The sequence below is a fragment of the Osmia lignaria genome, chromosome 9, assembly GCF_051020975.1.
Source record: "Osmia lignaria lignaria isolate PbOS001 chromosome 9, iyOsmLign1, whole genome shotgun sequence".
NCBI lineage: Eukaryota > Metazoa > Arthropoda > Insecta > Hymenoptera > Megachilidae > Osmia > Osmia lignaria.
This window is the reverse complement of record NC_135040.1, coordinates 15,376,910-15,394,806: the sequence shown is the minus strand read 5'-3', so window position 1 is coordinate 15,394,806 and position 17,897 is coordinate 15,376,910. Positions and strand designations below refer to the sequence as shown.

General features: G+C 30.0%; 5 protein-coding genes across 15 annotated transcripts; 2 read left to right on the top strand and 3 right to left on the bottom strand.

Moving 5' to 3' along the window:
- The first annotated feature begins 221 nt into the window (after positions 1-221).
- Positions 222-8,584, top strand: aay (phosphoserine phosphatase). 3 transcript variants are annotated; one of them, XR_013062728.1, is made up of 7 exons: positions 222-380; positions 533-688; positions 829-963; positions 1,059-1,204; positions 1,277-1,438; positions 1,511-7,405; positions 7,530-8,584. XR_013062728.1 is itself a non-coding variant. In XM_034319407.2 (6 exons), exons 2-6 carry the CDS (start codon positions 549-551, stop codon positions 1,612-1,614), a joined length of 687 nt encoding a protein of 228 aa, XP_034175298.1. In that variant the 5' UTR covers positions 222-380; positions 533-548; the 3' UTR covers positions 1,615-8,584. The 3 variants fall into 3 exon arrangements, 2 of the variants coding, with proteins under 2 accessions (XP_034175298.1, XP_034175307.1); XM_034319407.2 differs by having other exon boundaries at positions 1,511-8,584; XM_034319416.2 differs by lacking the exon at positions 222-380 and having other exon boundaries at positions 406-688; positions 1,511-8,584.
- Positions 1,270-6,532, bottom strand: Ube4A (Ubiquitination factor E4A). 2 transcript variants are annotated; one of them, XM_034318903.2, is made up of 16 exons: positions 5,969-6,532; positions 5,494-5,886; positions 5,069-5,395; positions 4,781-4,974; positions 4,585-4,695; positions 4,298-4,498; positions 4,110-4,227; positions 3,876-4,052; positions 3,621-3,766; positions 3,363-3,512; positions 3,158-3,258; positions 3,015-3,082; positions 2,762-2,924; positions 2,495-2,699; positions 2,252-2,416; positions 1,270-2,167 (listed from the first exon to the last, which is right to left on the bottom strand). In XM_034318903.2, exons 1-15 carry the CDS (start codon positions 6,530-6,532, stop codon positions 2,275-2,277), a joined length of 3,060 nt encoding a protein of 1,019 aa, XP_034174794.1. In that variant the 3' UTR covers positions 1,270-2,167; positions 2,252-2,274. The 2 variants fall into 2 exon arrangements, with proteins under 2 accessions (XP_034174794.1, XP_034174785.1); XM_034318894.2 differs by having other exon boundaries at positions 3,015-3,258.
- LOC117601788 (uncharacterized) lies at positions 6,971-11,268 on the bottom strand. 5 transcript variants are annotated; one of them, XM_076690083.1, is made up of 8 exons: positions 10,757-10,850; positions 10,314-10,370; positions 10,082-10,166; positions 8,193-10,010; positions 7,935-8,120; positions 7,564-7,736; positions 7,202-7,314; positions 6,971-7,113 (listed from the first exon to the last, which is right to left on the bottom strand). In XM_076690083.1, the coding sequence occupies exons 3-8, from the start codon at positions 10,142-10,144 to the stop codon at positions 7,058-7,060; spliced, it is 2,409 nt and encodes an 802-aa protein (XP_076546198.1). In that variant the 5' UTR covers positions 10,145-10,166; positions 10,314-10,370; positions 10,757-10,850; the 3' UTR covers positions 6,971-7,057. The 5 variants fall into 5 exon arrangements, with proteins under 5 accessions (XP_076546198.1, XP_034174884.2, XP_034174870.2 ...); XM_034318993.2 differs by lacking the exons at positions 10,314-10,370; positions 10,757-10,850 and adding an exon at positions 11,137-11,268; XM_034318979.2 differs by lacking the exon at positions 10,314-10,370 and having other exon boundaries at positions 10,757-10,853.
- ais (DExD-box helicase 52) lies at positions 10,898-15,944 on the top strand. The gene is made up of 12 exons (XM_034319102.2): positions 10,898-11,128; positions 11,206-11,454; positions 11,518-11,703; positions 11,784-12,039; positions 12,115-12,187; positions 12,320-12,523; positions 12,610-12,700; positions 12,788-12,910; positions 12,992-13,142; positions 13,208-13,283; positions 13,352-13,519; positions 13,622-15,944. Exons 1-12 carry the CDS (start codon positions 11,042-11,044, stop codon positions 13,662-13,664), a joined length of 1,707 nt encoding a protein of 568 aa, XP_034174993.1. The 5' UTR covers positions 10,898-11,041; the 3' UTR covers positions 13,665-15,944.
- On the bottom strand, positions 14,304-17,726 carry hfw (leucine-rich repeat domain-containing protein hfw). Of its 4 annotated transcripts, none has more exons than XM_034319178.2 (8): positions 17,262-17,726; positions 16,052-16,328; positions 15,665-15,979; positions 15,415-15,584; positions 15,123-15,305; positions 14,839-14,997; positions 14,648-14,764; positions 14,304-14,576 (listed from the first exon to the last, which is right to left on the bottom strand). In XM_034319178.2, the coding sequence occupies exons 1-8, from the start codon at positions 17,334-17,336 to the stop codon at positions 14,304-14,306; spliced, it is 1,569 nt and encodes a 522-aa protein (XP_034175069.1). In that variant the 5' UTR covers positions 17,337-17,726. The 4 variants fall into 4 exon arrangements, with proteins under 4 accessions (XP_034175069.1, XP_034175079.1, XP_034175089.1 ...); XM_034319188.2 differs by lacking the exon at positions 17,262-17,726 and adding an exon at positions 16,763-16,834; XM_034319198.2 differs by lacking the exon at positions 17,262-17,726 and adding an exon at positions 16,613-16,740.
- Positions 17,727-17,897: the final 171 nt, after the last annotated feature.

The following is a 17,897-nucleotide window of genomic DNA, read 5'->3' as shown; positions in this document are numbered from 1 at the left end:
ATGCCTTAATTTCAAAAATATACAATAAATAACATAACGTTCCATTACAACTACAGTAATTACAGATACAAAAAGACTGGACATGGCATTGTTTTCGTCGTGTCTGTTTTACCAATTCCTCTTCTCTCATACCTCGCCGCATTCGCAACTGAAAGAAATCAATTCCAGCGCCATCTATACAAAATTGCCGGAAACTACTCAATTTTTCGAAACTCAGACGATTATTTTAATAACGGGCTGAGAAATGTTTCACATTTTTATACTAGAATAGAGGAAATGGCGCTCGTTCTCGAGGCAAAAATTCAAGATATCTCGAAAATAAAGACATGTTCATGTCCAGTGTGGTCCAGTGTCTTTGGACACTGTAGTCTGTAATCATTGTAAGTATACTTACATACGTACACGTACACGTACACGTATACGTACAAAACTTTCCTATCAGAGATTAAACTAAGCTAATTGAGCAACACCTATTCGGTTAGCTAATCGTTCTTAAGAGAAAAACTAACACCTGTTGCTCCGTACGAAATAGATACCTAAACAGATAGATGGCACATTCGGAAGAAATGAAATCGATATGGAGGAGCGCGAATGCTGTCACCTTCGACGTTGATTCCACCGTAATACAAGAAGAAGGTATCGATGAACTCGCGAAATTTTGTGGTAAAGAAAAAGAGGTTGCTGCGTTGTAAGTTTTATTTTCCTTCTTTTTTTCTTTCTTCATTAAAAAAAAAAAAAAGAAAAAAAAAACGTTTTCTAATTAACTTTGATTGGATACGAATAATAATCACTTTGATACGAATGATCAGTAATTAAAAATAATTTTAGAACGAATCAAGCGATGCAAGGAAACGTAACGTTTCGACAATCTTTGGTGGAAAGGCTGAATATCATAAAACCAAATTTGATGCAAATCAACCGGTTTTTAGCGTCGCATCCGTTGAAACTTTCGCCTGGGATCAAGTAGGAAATATGTAGTTTCAATTGATATCAAGTCGCTATAGCATATCTTGTATTGTTTCCTTTTTTAAAGTTTTTTTCTTTTATACAAATTTCAGAACTCTGATAACGGCACTACAAATTCATAAAAAGCAAGTGTTTTTGGTATCTGGTGGATTTCATTGTTTAATCGCACCAGTTGCCTCGTCGCTTAATATCCCGTTAGAGAATATTTTTGCAAACAGGCTTAAATTTTATTTTACAGGTTATTTATTCACGCTAATGCACGATCAACTTAATGCGTTATATCGAAAATTTTATCTTAACTTATTTATAGGAGAGTATGCAGGATTTGACGAAGATCAACCCACAGCGGAAAATGGTGGAAAAGCAAAAGTAATTCGATATCTTAAAGAGGGAAAGGGATTTCAAACTATTGTACATATTGGAGATGGAGCAACAGATTTAGAAACTACTCCGATAGTAGATTTATTTATAGGTACATATCGTTTTAGTCTCATTTACTTAATTTACTTTATCTATTGGTACTATCTATTGGCTTTTCTTATAGGATATGGAGGAAATGTAATTAGAGAGAGTGTCAAGTCGAAATCTTCTTGGTTTATTACCAATTTCGATGAACTTGTAAATATTTTGGAAACGCAAACAGTATGACTTTTTTTGTTTTTTCACCTTAAATAAAATTTTGCAATAGGAAAATCTTAACGATAATCGATAAAAATGTCTTAACAATAACACAGCGTATCAAAGTTGTCGAAATCTTTACTAATGCTTTTCCTATTCAAAATTTCGCCTTAAACATTAATAGTCTATCAAATTTCAATCTACGCACCCTTCCAAGTCTTCGAATTAATTTTATTTCGTATCCACTTGTAACATTCACCTTTCTCAAATTAAATATAAGAAACTTTATAACAAGTACTTTATACACTTATCATACAGTAACAGCAATGTTTAGCTCTTTCCTTACATTCTTACACAGACTATTATGTATAAGACATTTGCATAAAATGCAATGTCAAAATCTGTGTTGAATGGTAATAATTATAGCACAAAATCGGTATCTGTACATACCCTATGAGAATTTTTGTACAAAAATATGTATGTACCTCTGTATACATATTAGGAAACAACAAAATTTCAACAAATCAACATAAAACATCGAGTCTGCCATAGATTATATGTAGTACTTTGTTCTTCGTATCATCTGAAAGTAGACAACTTAATCTTATTGCTACATTCCATACTAAACCTGAAGATATGCATTTTGCAAGTTACAATTTTCACCAACCGAATTCGTCAACTCTTCGACGATCAATGACGACTTCTTGCCTTTTCTTGCTTTTTTTCCTGTATCCATTCTTGAACTCTACGCTGAAGTTCAATGTTAGATTTCACCATATCCATAGTTAAGGGAGAACGATTGAACGGATCTGTTTGATCGCTAAGTAGATGCCTGAAAAATATCGATGGAAACATTAATCGGATATGCGTTATTTATCTTTTCGCAATTACAATAACAAGATATACCGACCTCGCTATAGTTTGACGATCGATAGTTATTCCTGACGATGGAAGAATGACAGGATCGATCATTAAAGTCGACATAATTGGGTCAAGAAATTCGTCAGGAGCATCAATTAAAATTTCATCTTCTTCTTTTTTATCATTTGCAGCTGCCTCTACATTATTTGCAAACTGATCCAAATCTCCCAACATTCCCACGCCACCGATATGAACTAAAACGTTATTAATTACACAAATAATAATAATAATAAATGCGTATATGTTAAATGCTTACCCAGAACTTTGTCGGCTAATTTAAATAGTTCAGGACTGTATGATCGACCATCTTGTGAAACAGCCAGTGTAAAAGATTTATTTTGACTCAAATTTATATAAATTTCACATATATTTAGTACCAAATTTGCAGGATTAAATGCATATTCTTTCTGACCATTCACCTAAAGTTAATTCACAATATATAGTACAGCATTCTACGTTTATATTTGCTTGAAATTGTTATAACGCTAACAGTTCACCGTAATTTCTACCTTTAGATTTTTTTTATTTGGTCCAACCAATTGAAGTAGTAAATAATTAAGCATCGAAGCAATACGATCTACCATAGTCGGATGACAAAAGATCGATTTTATCTCTGTAGTTAACATTTTTAACGTATATATAGTTTTTCTACCTAATATGTTGTTAAATCGAGCAGTCATTCCAAGATGTAAAAGATAATGAGCCTGTTGGTCACGTTCGTGTTGTGGTAACTTATTCCACTCTCCACTTTCCCTTCGAATTAATCTCATATTATACAGAGCGTCCAGTTTAACGGGAAGAGAAATTTTTCGTAGCCGATTAAGTTAAGTAAAAATTCAAACTGTACGAATAAATACCTTGCTTGAATTAACTGCCTCAATTGAGCCATACTTGAAAGTGCCTCGTCTAACAAGAACACTGCATCGTTCATCAAAAGGTTTATAAAACGCAAAAATAATGGAGGTTGAGCTGCTTCCATATTGGCTTCCGCTTCTTCAGCTAAGCTACTGTAAAAAAAAAAATATTCAAAGTACAATATAAATAACTAAAGTAATTAATCCTGGGTAAGCATTAATATGTCATTTTTACTCTATTTTTTTATTACTACTACTTACATAAAGTTATTTCGATGTTCTGGTAGTTTCCACAAATATTCCATAACAACATACATTGGTCGTCGATAATTGAATTTTTGTTCGAATTGTACACTTTGTCCGGTCATTTCGATGCTTACAAACACTTTAAGTAAATTCGAAACGATCTAAATTATAAAGTAAACCGTCATACATACATACATACATACATATATGTACATATTGTAAATCATAGAACATTTTACGAATCCAGAAGACCGATTATTTACTACGTACATGTTGCCTATATGGATGCGTAATAAATAATTGTTCTCTATGAAATTTTCCCAAACTCGGTGTTATGGGTTTCATCGTTTCATCAGTCGTAGGTAGAAGCGCTTCTAAACCCTCGGCCAAACGAGCGCGTAAATGAGGGTTGTATAAACGTTGTTGAGACTCCATTAATACTATAATCTAACATAATTAGGCTCAATTATTTTACGTTTTCACCGTATATGTATAGTAGCTCACCTCTGTCAATATTGGTGTTAAAAAGGAAGGACCTTGTTCTTCGAAAACATTTGGATTTAGACGGCACAAAATATATAAAAATCTAATAGTATTTTCAACCACAAATTCAGGAATGCATCTATAGGAAATATAAATACCAGTTGAAATTATTAATACAAGGAAAAGAGGAGAGCCTTTAAAAAAATTACCTTAACGTGTCTGGGACAGTTTCTGGTAAAGGAAATGTTACTACTTTACATTCCTTTGGAATGTAATCGCTCGGTTCAGTTTCTCCGATTCTTACATCGTCCAAGTACACTTGCACCAACCAGAATGCTGTTGTCGCATGGAACTTGGCCAAAAGTTTTAGCATCTCGGGCACCAAAAGACTTGCTCTTAGAGATAAATACCTAAAATTTATAAGATGAGTTATTCGACAAAACATCTACCGCGATCAACAATTTCTTTCTAGTTGATAAGAGTAAGAAAAGCATACTTGGTCATTTCCTCTTCCATGCGCTCTGTTATCGTTTCTAATACCTCTGACCTGCCGCCACTCTGAGCATCCTGATATACTCTTTGTATTCTAACCAAACTTTGATTTGTTCTAAAATTTTCAAAAGTCAATCACTATTTCAATATAAATTTTTATTCATTTACAAAATGAATATATTTCTGCTGGAATCACAAACCTTAAAAATTTGTCCAATACTACTCTATAACCAAGATCGAGAGCTCTATGAGTTAAAAAAAAACATTCGGTAATGAAACCGAAAGTTTTTGCGACTGGTTTAGCACCACTTTCTGATGTTGGTATCAAACAAGTTTCTGAAGACATTCCTTTCAAATGTATAACCTGATCTGCACATTCATTTTCATTGTTCACCTAGAAAGTTAATTTCTATAAAATACTTAGCTTTCCAAAAAATTTAACGTATAACGCTTATTCACCCACGTTTTTTTATTACAAATTAACTGACCTCTGCTGCACAGTATGTTGGATCAATTTTAGGCACTTTGAATTCGTTTTGTTTAATACAGAATGGTTGACAAAGTCGTAATAACACGTTTCCTAAATTTAACATAAAACCATCAGAGACACACAACATTGTACTAAAAACCACATCATTTTGGGCATTCCAAAGTTTTCCTCTATTTGCATTCGAATGAAGACAATCGCCTATCCATTGTAAAGTTAAATGCCGGACTTCGATTGAGCACTTTAACAATAAATGAAAAACTTTTTGTAAGGATTCGTTCAGTGCATCCAAAGCAGTCCAAATGTTACCCTCGACGGTAGTTGAAGACTATAATGAAAAGCACAAATATCATATTTTGTCTCAATAATTGGTATAACTTGGTAATTTAATTGTTTTTTATATTCATATACATACATATTACTTACCTGTTGCAATGGTTTATCAAAAAAGTAAAATGGTTCCCCTATTGCTTTTGGTAAACAACTCAAACTAAGAAGCGAACCCAATAACGTGTCTGCATAAGCTCTGCCTTGATTGCTTTTAGGTGTACTATGCTCGATAACTAATTTTGCTAGAGGTTCTATCGCAGAAAAGAGATTTAATATGGTAAACCAGTACTGGCGGAAAAAAACAAGGTTGCTCTGTGCTGCTTCTTTAAAAATTATATCAAGAATAGGAGTAAAAGATGCAACGATCGCATCTGAAGCATTCTTTTCATTTTCTGCTTGCAGTTCGGACACGATACCGTTTGTAAATGACATCAGTTCTAATTTTGGCCTTGTTTCATCCATGCATAACGCGATAAACTGATTGTGAATCTGTAAAACACACAATTAAATAATGCTCTTTTAAATTTAATGCTTTCACAATGGTAAAAGCGACGATGAATAATTTATTTACCTCTTGTTCCTCGAACAATTTTGGTTCTTGCAGTGCAACAGCTGCATTTTGTAAAATAACCTGACGTATTTTCTGAATAATATCGGAACATTCTATTTTATTTTGATATCGCTGTAATCGACAATAGCTTTCAAATAAATAATACATTACTAGTTTTTCTAGTGTGTGAGAATCATTTACAGTATCTTGGGAATTTCCAACAGGTACTAATTTAGATTCAAGGTCGGACAGCATTAATCGCTCAAAAACTGCTTGTTCGATTGAATCAACATTAACAAAAACTAATTTACGTTTTTGTTCTTCATTCGATTTTATTATATGTAATGTTATTCCAAATATATCACCGAGAAGACGATTAACTTGGCTATCGTTTCTGAAATCTTTGGAATCTTGAAAATTTGTTATTTCCTTAGTGTTGTCAACATTTTTATCCTCAAGTTGCGCAATGTAATTAACTCTGTTACTTTCGTTGATAATCGTCTGATTCTGGGATGAAAATGACACGGCATCATTAATGGTTGAAAACAACCCAGCAAATGGATTGTTGTTCACGTTGTCACACATGGTTCTCTTGTTAAAACTCAATTACAGTTGTTAAAAGCATAATTGATCTAAAAATATATTGTCAAGCTTTAATAATCAATGTAAAAGATATTAGAAAATAAATTAAAGTTTTCTTACGATTACTATACACTACTTCTTCGTTTTCGTTTCTTTCACGGGGCGTGTATGGACGGGGCGCGCGTGTATGCGTGTGTTTATTACGCGTGCGCATAAGTAAATATGCGCGTATACGTATACATATATTCACCACAAATGGTATCAAATGTGACGTTCTTCAGGACTTCAGGATCACTATATTCACTATGCAATTGTCTAACTTTTGTTTTTCTAACTAAAGATGAATTATTTTCATAATAACAAATATTCGTAATATGAATAATCCATACATACAAGTGAACAAAATTATTTTATATAAAACAAATTTATTTAAAAATTCAGGCACAAAGTGAATTTGTTCACATTTTATAATTTTTACGCACATATTCATTGTAACAAAATTAATAATAAAAGGCACTATTATAATTTTTATCGCCATGGTTTTCGTACAGTCCCAGCGCTAGTACTTCTTTTAATACTATGATCTGAAATTTACAAATTGTCTAAATTAATTATGTATGTATTTATAACAAGTGATAAGATTTAAAGGTCGAGTTAAAAAATGTAACTTACATAAAATGTTTGGAGAGATAAGTCTTTCTTTAACATCGGAAGTCCAAGTTTGACATCTAGATCTAGTAGATAAACATGTACGAACAAATGAAGCAGGTTGATACTCTTCCATCCTGAGAATGAAAAAATAAAGTATAAGTAACACGTAAATAACAGTCAAAATATAAAGATGATAATAATGCATATTATGAATACATTTATGTGGTAATTTCATTTTTCTATAAACACAAAACTGTATTAATATTCAGCATGCAAAGTATAATTACTAAAGTAATTTATTTTGTTTTAATGACATTCTACATTTTAAAAATTTATAAATTTTCTATAGGAGACAAAGTAAATTGTACTATGCAGAATCATACTCCTTCAATTTTTTCCTGGCTAAGGTTCGCTGAGTTGCAAATGAATATGATCTTGCAGATGTTGGACGCTCTATGCGAAACTGCTTGATTTCACGATCTTGCGCTATTATTTGCATTCTTTTCACAGGACTTTGGGCAAATAACTCCACTATATTCATAGAAGCTGCATCACACTTTTAGAAATTACAACATTCTTATCAATATGTTTCTTTTAAAAATTCTTACAATCAAAATAACATTTGTTTATTTATCTATATTTTGAAAAACTATTAAATTATGATTTTATAGTTAAAAGCATACATGACTAACACAAAACATGGTAACTTTAATATGTAAAAGGAAGTATAATACTTTTTCTGTTAAAACATTACCTGCAATTGAAGACGTTGCAAAAAATTAAATTCTGATCGATTAAGAGGTGCATCAACATGAAGTTTAAGCATACAATGTAAAGCTTCTTTATATGTATTTTTTAAAGCAATCACACGCTCTGTTCGCATCATTCTACGCACCAAATAGCCCCTTGCGTATGCATTGATTATATTTACTGCCTCTATCTGTGTTATAAAAATACTTTTAAGATCTTCGTTATCATTTGAAAATAGAAATTAAAAATATTGATTTCTTACATGTTTAGTTCCATACATTGTCCTTTCAATAATTGGAACATGGATAGTTTTACTATCTAAAGGAAATAATTCTCGACTAACATTAGAACGTTTAGAGCTGTTCATTTCTTTGGTTAATTCATTCTCATAGCTTTTTGCATTATGTGTATGAATCTCTGATTCTTTTTTTTCTGATGTAAAATTATCAATTTTATATGACGGTTTTGTTATTAATGGTTCAGTCGAGCGTGAATCTTTAACAGTACAAGATTCTGTACAGTGATTTATTTCAGAATAAATATAGTCTACCGGACATTGAACCATTTTCGTACTATCATCCTGTAAATGTTCTACTCTATTTTCTTGTTGCAAATTACTTTCTAAAATTTTAGTACTTTTCATATTATTATCAATGTGTTCAAAGAACTTTTCATTGTTATTTTCACTCTGATTAAAAGCAGGAGATAAAATATTTTCAGAGAGTAATGAAACAGAAAGTTCTGGAAATGATTTTCTAATCTCAGTTAGTAAAAGAAATTGTTGTTTTTCAAATTCTTGTTGAAGTAATGTTTGTTCTTTCTGTTGACGAGACATCAGTTCAGCCATTTGTTTTTTATGCATTACTTGTACCTTCTTATATACCGTCAAAAGTTTATCGGATGCAGTGGAAGACTTCAATTGGAAGGCAGGGTCGATTGTTAAATTGTTTTTTGTAGAAATATTATTATATTGACCTTCTGTGAATTTAGAAAATCCACTGGAATTATCTAGATTTTCCAAGGAACCGCCGAATCTATACGTTGAATTAAAGGTGGAAAAATTATTGCATCGTTTCCATCTTTGAAATTTAGGCATTTTTTCGTTGCTACTATTTACATTGTATTTTTTATCATAATTAATTTCTATATTACTTCTGTTCATATGTTCTTGTGCTAACATTGTTTGAATACAATCAACGGATCTTGCAGATGAGTAAGTAGATGCAGACAAGGATTTAGGCTTTGCTTGTAATGAAACTGATTTACGCATTGCACGGCCTCTATTACAAGAGGTGCTTCTTGTTTGCGTCGATAAACCCGTCAAAGATGCTGCAGGAAAAGGTTCCTTGTTTTTAGCCTCATGCTCCCATTCAATTTTACCTTGTGCAATCTTCCACTCCTTTCGGCATACCGTATTTGCATACGACGTTGGCATATATTCTGAACAAGGAGTACAAGTCGGACTGGCCAATTTCATTTGCATATGCGCTAGTAATATGGGGCTTGGAGCGTCTAACACATAAGAACCTTGACGCACTAATTTAGGAGTATCTTCCGTATTGTCCGATCCACTTTCTTGGTATTCTTCGTTCCTCCTACAGTTAGAGTCACTCAGAGTCAATGGTATAATATTTAAAGTTTTAGGCACTTGTGGTTTCCAAGCGTTTGATACTACTTCAACTTCAGGCTTTTTAGAAACTGTTTCATTTAAATAATGATCCGTGCTGTTAGTAACTGATACCAATTCTGATCTTAACATGGTATTAGAAGTTAGATTTGTTTGATTCTCTAACTTATATTTAGTATCTAATCGTTTACTGTACTGTAAATTTTCAGAGATTTCTACTGGAACATCGGTTTCATTAAAATTACCATTCCTGGATTCAACAGGAACTAAGTCTTCTTTAAATCTATAATTTTTTTTTCTGAGCTGCACATCTTTAGATTTGTTCCTAACGTTTTCTTTATAAATATCATAATTATTAGATTTTTTGGCAGCACGTAAAACTGCTAACTTCTTTTCTATATTTATTGCACTCTCTTTATAGTTAGACATTTCCTGTCTGATATCTTTAGTTATCTGAAAATGATGATATTTTATAATAAAATGAACATTATATATTGAGAATATGGATATATTAATATTCATACCATAGGTGGTAAAATAGGAATTCCATTAATTTTGATACATGATACATATGAATGTTCTTCCATGTTTTTAACTCTTTAAACAGATCTGTTAAAAAATGATATTAAATGTATACTTGGAGATGATAGATATTATAAAAAGATTTATTTGTTCTAACAATGATTCCTGTTTAAGGTGGATAAAAGATAAAATATTTCTTTGCACACCAATCGGAAAAAATATTACCAAACATACCGTTTGTTTTTCCAAAAATATTAATAAAATAATTAAATGATAATATTATGCAGTAATCTGAAAAAGAATTGAATAAAGCAGTGAGATAAATTAAATTTTATAAGCACAAGTATGTATATATATATGTATGTCTGTGTGTTTTTTACATAAAAATATGTATAACAATGGTACAAAGTATAAGTAATTAGGAGATCTGTTAAAGCATACAATTTTTACAACTTTATACATCTTTATATTTATCTTTATATTTTTTTAATACTCTAATATTTAAAACTTGATTTATTTAATGATGCCTGTAAAGTATTAATCATTATATACTTACTTTTATTTTATGATTTATAACAAATTAATATAATATGTATGTATATATAAAATTTAAGTAAAGTAAAAGTTTAATATGAATTTTCAGCATTAAATATATATTTATATAGGTTACTATTTACCTTAATGATAAGTATAATCTCTATTCTCTGCGATTTATCAAGTGGAGTCGTTATTTTATATACCGTCAACATGTTTTACATGTGTATCAATGTTAGTAATATGTATGTAAGTAAGTACGTGTGTTAGTGGCGAAAGTATAGATGTGTATATATGTATGTATTTAAATCCATACAAAGAAATTCAGATCTGGTTATTACAAGAAGAGAGGTTATGTTGTTTACTATAAATTTATTAATTTACAAAGAAACTTATTGTTACATAAATTAAAAGAAAAAGAAAAAGAAATGGATGCATATGAACTTTTTCGAAAGCTCTCTACTGGTGTAAAGTTTGACAAGAAACGTTTTCAAACTGATGCAGAAAGATTTCAGGTACTTACCAATAATGTTATAGTTGTAAATATAACCATCTTTTAATCATGTTTTAACAGATATGTTATTTTTAACAGCTCCTTAAAAAACAGCTTGAAAGTATACCTAAGAATGAAAGGAAAAGTATTACAACATTCAATGATATAAACTGTTCAATGATGTCCATGAAAAGAAAGCATGATGAAATTGAAGAAGATAGAGAAAACAATGATGAATTAATATTACTAAATGGAATATCTGTTCCTAAGAATGGAAATAAAATTAAATCTAAGAAACTTAAAATATCTATAACAGAAGAGAAAGGATTAAAATTAAAACAGGAAAAGGTATCAAACATTTAATTACTGTAAATAAGATAATGTTGTTCTAAATAACTGCATTTATTTTAGATTAATCAGTTCCGAAATCAGCATCGCATAAGCATTACAGGTAGCCGCATACCTGAACCTATTTCAGAATTTATCAAACTATCAACATGTTATGGTGTGTCTGAACAATTATTAAACAATGTTATAAATTGTGGTTATGTGCATCCAACACCGATTCAGATGCAAGCTATACCTATTATGTTACAGGTAAAATAATTTTTTATTAAGATAGAAATTTGTATAAAGAACAAAAGTTCATTGACTTCTCATGGTTCAAATTAAAACAGAATAGACAGGTACTAGCTTGTGCTCCAACTGGATCTGGAAAAACAGCTGCATTTTTGTTACCCATAATTCATTGCTTAGGTGGGCCACAGAAGAAGGGATTTAGAGCTGTTATTTTATGTCCAACAAGAGAATTGGCAAAACAAACATACAGAGAATGTTTGCGTCTTAGCGAAGGTTATAACCTTAGAATTCATATTATAAGCAAAGTAAATCAAGCGCTACATAAATATGGTCCCAAAAGTTCACAAAAATTTGGTAGGTGTAAAATATACAATAGTCTTGATATAATGATAAAATTCTTGAATATTGTTATAATTTTATTCATTGCAGATATATTAATTACTACACCAAGAAGAATAATATTCCTTTTAAATCAAGATCCACCAGCTATTTCTTTCAAGAAGTAATTGAAATTTATATTTTTATATATTTTTGAATTTATTTGTTATTTATACGTAAATAATGTATAAATTATGTTTTTCATATATAAGTATAAAGTATAAGAAATATTTAAAATTTAATCATATCTCTGTAGTGTTGAATGGCTAATTGTGGACGAAGCAGACAAACTTTTCGAAGATGGAACACGATGCTTCAGAGATCAGTTAGAAATAATTTCAAAAGCATGTACGAATGAAAAATTATGTAGGGCAATGTTTAGTGCAACCAATACTCCTATAGTAACTAAATGGTGTCGCCATAACTTGAAAGGTCTTGCAACAGTTACCGTCGGTCACAGGTTTATTTTCTTCCTTTTTATGATACATTACTATAAAAAATGGCATATTATTTATTTAAACTTACTGACATTTACATTTATCATAGAAATGCTGCAACTGATTTAGTAGAACAAGAACTTTTATTCGTTGGGGCAGAAAGGGGAAAACTTGTAGCACTTCGAAATATCATTCAAAAGGTATTAACATGTACATATAAGTTCATTAAGTTTTTATTTCAGTATCTTTATTTAATTTAATTGAATCTCTGTTGTTATTTAATAAAGGGAGTATTACCGCCTGTTTTGGTTTTTGTCCAAAGTAAAGAAAGAGCTCAAGAATTATTTAACGAACTTATATACGATGGAATTAACGTTGATGTTATTCACGCCGACAGAACGCAGTCCCAGGTTGTTTTTTTTTTACGAAGACAATTTATTTATTAATAAAATTGTATTTAATAAAACTATTTTCTTTATTTCTCTTTCTAGCGAGACAATGTTGTTCGTTGTTTTAGAGAAGGAAAAATATGGGTTTTAATATGTACGGAATTGATGGCAAGAGGCATTGATTTTAAAGGTGTAAATCTTGTTATAAATTATGATTTTCCACCATCTGTCATTTCGTATGTTCATAGAATTGGTACGTATTTATAAATTTGGTAGAAAAATATGAGTCAAATATTGTTTTACGATTAATTCATACAGGTCGTACCGGTAGGGCTGGACATCGAGGGAAAGCAATTACATTTTTCACTAAACAAGACACTACAAATTTGAGAAGGTAAATATTATTAAAACACTAGCTCAATTAAATTACAGCAAATAGCTATTTTCTATTTATTCTTTCAGTATAGCTGCTGTTATGCGACAGTCTGGGTGTAATGTTCCTGACTATATGTTGGCTATGAAAAAACATAGTAAAAAAGAGAAACGAAAGCTTGAACATAAAGCTCTTGTTAGAGAAAAAATATCTACCATACCAAAATTTAAACGCATACGTAATAAAGAAAGAATGAGGTGAAATATTATCATTACGTTTTCCCTTTATAGTAATATATAAATAAAATATCGTTTTCCGACAAACAAACACACAATTTTTTTTTCTTTTTAATATTATAGAGAACTTGGTGGAAACGCTTCTAATCAAAAGCAACACGAATGAGAGATAAAAAGAAGAAAATTAATGAAATAAATGAAGGAAAAAAGATGAATGAATAAAAGTGTCTTGTAAAAAAGATGTAAACATAATAGAGATACTTAATGGCAGACTATCAAATAGAAAATATAAAGTAAGGAACAATAAAATCTTAACATTAAACAAAAAACTAATTGTACTTGGTATTTTGTAATCATATAGGTGATAAAATCATGATTCTTCGTAAAAAATATCACATTTTTATTATACACAGAACATACAGTAAATTTGTATGTATTACTATCTTACAGACGAATAGAAGTTTTGAAAATTATCAAAACACTTTATTAGTTTTCCAAGTACATATATACATTTAACTAAATTGCTACTTTAATATACAAAATAATGCCATTATTCGACTATATGCAATGCATTTACCATTTAATTAAAATACTTCAATAAAATTCATAACCATTGAATTACAATTTTTCATGATATGTTTGCATGTATATGTAGAAATATTTACAAATATGAAAACAGTTTTAAAAAATGTAAGTATTCAATAAAATATACAAATTTAAAAAATTCTTAGTTTTATAAAAGTACTACCAAAATTTGTTCCACATGAATTTAATAAATTATCTACATATCATAAAAAGAAATATATTAAGTCTCACATAACCAATCACAGGGTAATTTAGGCATTTTGTTCGCTGGCCATGGAAGATATCCAGCTGTTTTAAAAATCCAGTAATCATAAGATACTTTAGCTATCAGACTTATTAAAAGGACCACTTCTGTAGCTATGATATAATAAATATAGTCTGTCCAATCTCCCGGGTAGACGCACATTTTTGAAGGTTCTAAATCGATAACTTTTTCCTTTACATTCTCGCACAGCACTTCGTCTGAATCTAATATGCGAGTTTGTAGCCATACCTGGATTATAATTTAAAAATATTAGATATACTCATTTATAAATTTTACATATACATGTAACGTACACACACCTTTAAATATTTAGCTGTATTACAATCACAGTGTAATTCATTGCCTCCCAGTTTCACTAAACGGGAACTGATGAAACTTTTGTCGTGAGTATTGGGACTTAAAATGTACGTTGGAAGCTAAACGTTCATAAAATATTGATATAATTTTGATGATTTTCTCGTTCTATTTTCTGTCAATTTTTTTTACTTACAGATTTAATTTTGTTGTATCGTAAACTAAGTAACGCATAATTATCTAAAAATTTGGAACCTTCTAATTTATTTATAGATGATATGTTATTATAATCTGCATAAAATTCTCGTATGTCTTCGTAACATGGATTGGTACTGAGATCATCCAATACAGTAATCTATAACAGTAAATCATACATAATTATTACTTTAGTCTTTCACTTTCATTTAATCTGATATTAAAAATTACAGACGATTAAGATAAGATACATGTATATATGAAAATGTAAAATTTACGACGTACGTTGTTGTATGATACATTCAGTGCTATAGTATTACGAGGTAACTTTTCAGGTAATTCAGTGATTTGAATTCCACTACAATCTACGTTCACCGCCAAAGTCGGTGGTTTACCTTCAACGATATCTAATCGTCTGAAATTACACTGACATTGCCAACTATCTCCTTTAGGGCATTCTGTTTGCAGCTATGCATTTAAAAAATAATTGTTAGGGGTCATTTCATTAAAGATCAAATTAACGTGTTAACTAAGTTATTATTTAAAACCGAATATTATATGTGTACAAAAATATTACCAAACTTAGATATCGAACTTGTTTCAGAGGAACTTGTTCTGTAGTATTGAACCAATGCCAAGTCTTACTAGCTGAACATACAGTTTCATTTTCTCGATTAAAATTAATTTGCTTTTCTCCTGTCTTATTAATATATTGATAGATATCATGACACCAAAGTGTATTTGTTCCTAAATATAAATGTTATTGTTAAATATAATTCGTAAAATATTATCATCAAAATAGAAATGTTACTTTCAAATCTATTTACCTGAAATATCAAGCCAGAATTCACGACCATTCATTGTATTTAAAGCTGGTAAATGTGTAAGATTGTTGTAAGATAAATCCAAAGTAGTAAGTTGAGCTAACCGAGTGAGAGAATTGTTTTCTACTTCGATAAGAGCATTATTTGAAAGATTTAAACATACCGTCGGTGTCATCATTCGAAACTGTCCTTTCACTCGATTGATCCTTCCATCGGTTATTGCAAGTGATTTTAATCTTCTCCACCGGATTTCGCTTACATTGAATATATCTAATGTTGCATTTCTTATATGTATATACGATATATTTGATGGAAATCCTGTAACAGCAAAAATACTTTTTAAACATTATTTTATCAAATACTAACATAGCAAAGTAATTCTATAGTAACCTGCACAGGAAAGTTCAGACTCAAAATTTTGTACATCTAAATTACAACAAAGTACCGCATTTCCCTCAGGGTTATTGTGAACAAGAACAATCTTTTTGCAAGAACATCCAGTTATTTTAGCATTGGGACATTCGCTAAATTGTTGGTAAAAACACTGTTCTAAAAGACTACTAGAAATTCCAGTGATTGCAGCTGAAGAAGACGTTTGTTGGTCTTCTTCTGTCCTTGCACTTGCTACTCCCGCGTATAAGCACATCATTATGGCAAACCACTGCATCTATAAATTGAATCAGTTCTTTTAAAGAATTTATAGTCATAAAAATGCAATTGAAAATGATGAAAACATTAACTAATCGGTGCCCTCATACTTTTTTATATAAAATTACTTTGTAACAATTTTAATTACATCATTTAAGAACATATGGTATTACAAAAACAACAAAAATGAAATACAAATATTTTTTAAATTAATAATATCTCTAATAGCATAATTAGGAAACTACAATAATAAATAAATTTAAATAATAATCTACAAATAATAAATAATAAATATAATTGAACCTGTTATGTGTAATTTTGTTAGAAAAATTTTACATTTTTGTTCTTATGTGAAATCAATTGCCATGTACAGATTTCTGCTTTTATCCTATTAACTGATGAAGTATTTATATGTACATGTACATACGTTCGAATGTATATATAAATACATACATTTGAAAAAATAAAATTTATTTCGAACTTCTTAATCGAACTGTATACTTTGTACATTTTATACAAATAAATGTATCATTATTGTAACATATTGAACAAAGAAAAGAGAATTTCAGTCATACGTATTTAATAAATTTTGCAATATATATACAAATTCAATATCCATGAATGATCAATTACAATAAACAAATATTGAACATATTTATATGTAAGCAATTGAAAAAAGATTACAATTCATGTACTGTCGGATTTACTCTCTCTCTCTCTCTCTCTCTCTCTCTCTCTCTCTTTCTCTCTCTTATAATAAGTTCGTTGCACTGCTAGAATTATAAGGATAATTTAACATATGATAAAAATGATAAAAACAAAGATAACGTTGATAATATGAAAATATCGTAATGAACAAGAATTAAACAAAGCATACATACGAAATAGAGAGTTCATACTCATGTTAATTATGATGATTAAAGTTCAAACAACTTTGTTTTACTTAAATTACCTTCATCTTGTACAACCTTGCGATAGAATCAGTAAAAACTCCATCTATTAAAACACATTTCAAGAAAATTTTCATGCCAAATCGCTTTCTATTTGAAGCAGAATGATGTTATGTATACAACCATGTACAACTGATATAAATAATTCACGAATAACAACGATCACAACTGACAACAAACAGAATTTTGTTTTTTTTTGACAATATACATTGCGCACTCGCACTAAGAACGCATATAAGTAAATTAATTCGTTTAGTTGTCTCCGACACTTTGGGTCATACGGGTCGACCTATTAATGAATCAAAATTGGTTAGCTACTTGCAGAACGCGCCACTTATTACACTCGTTGGCCTCGTATAAACGATAAATCACTTCATGAAGAGAATTAACATTATGTTTCTTTGCTACTTTACTCATTTATGGTTTACATTTTTCCTTATTCGCCATTTCTAATTGAAATACATATTCCATTAGCTATTACACATATAGAATGAATTAATATTTTTAATATGTAATTGTCTTTTTCACAAAACGTTAAACACATTAATCGTTATTCGCAATTGTTGCCACCAGTGTAAAATAGTGTAATAATTCATATTTGTATATATTATAATGTATGGATGTAAATACATATGCAT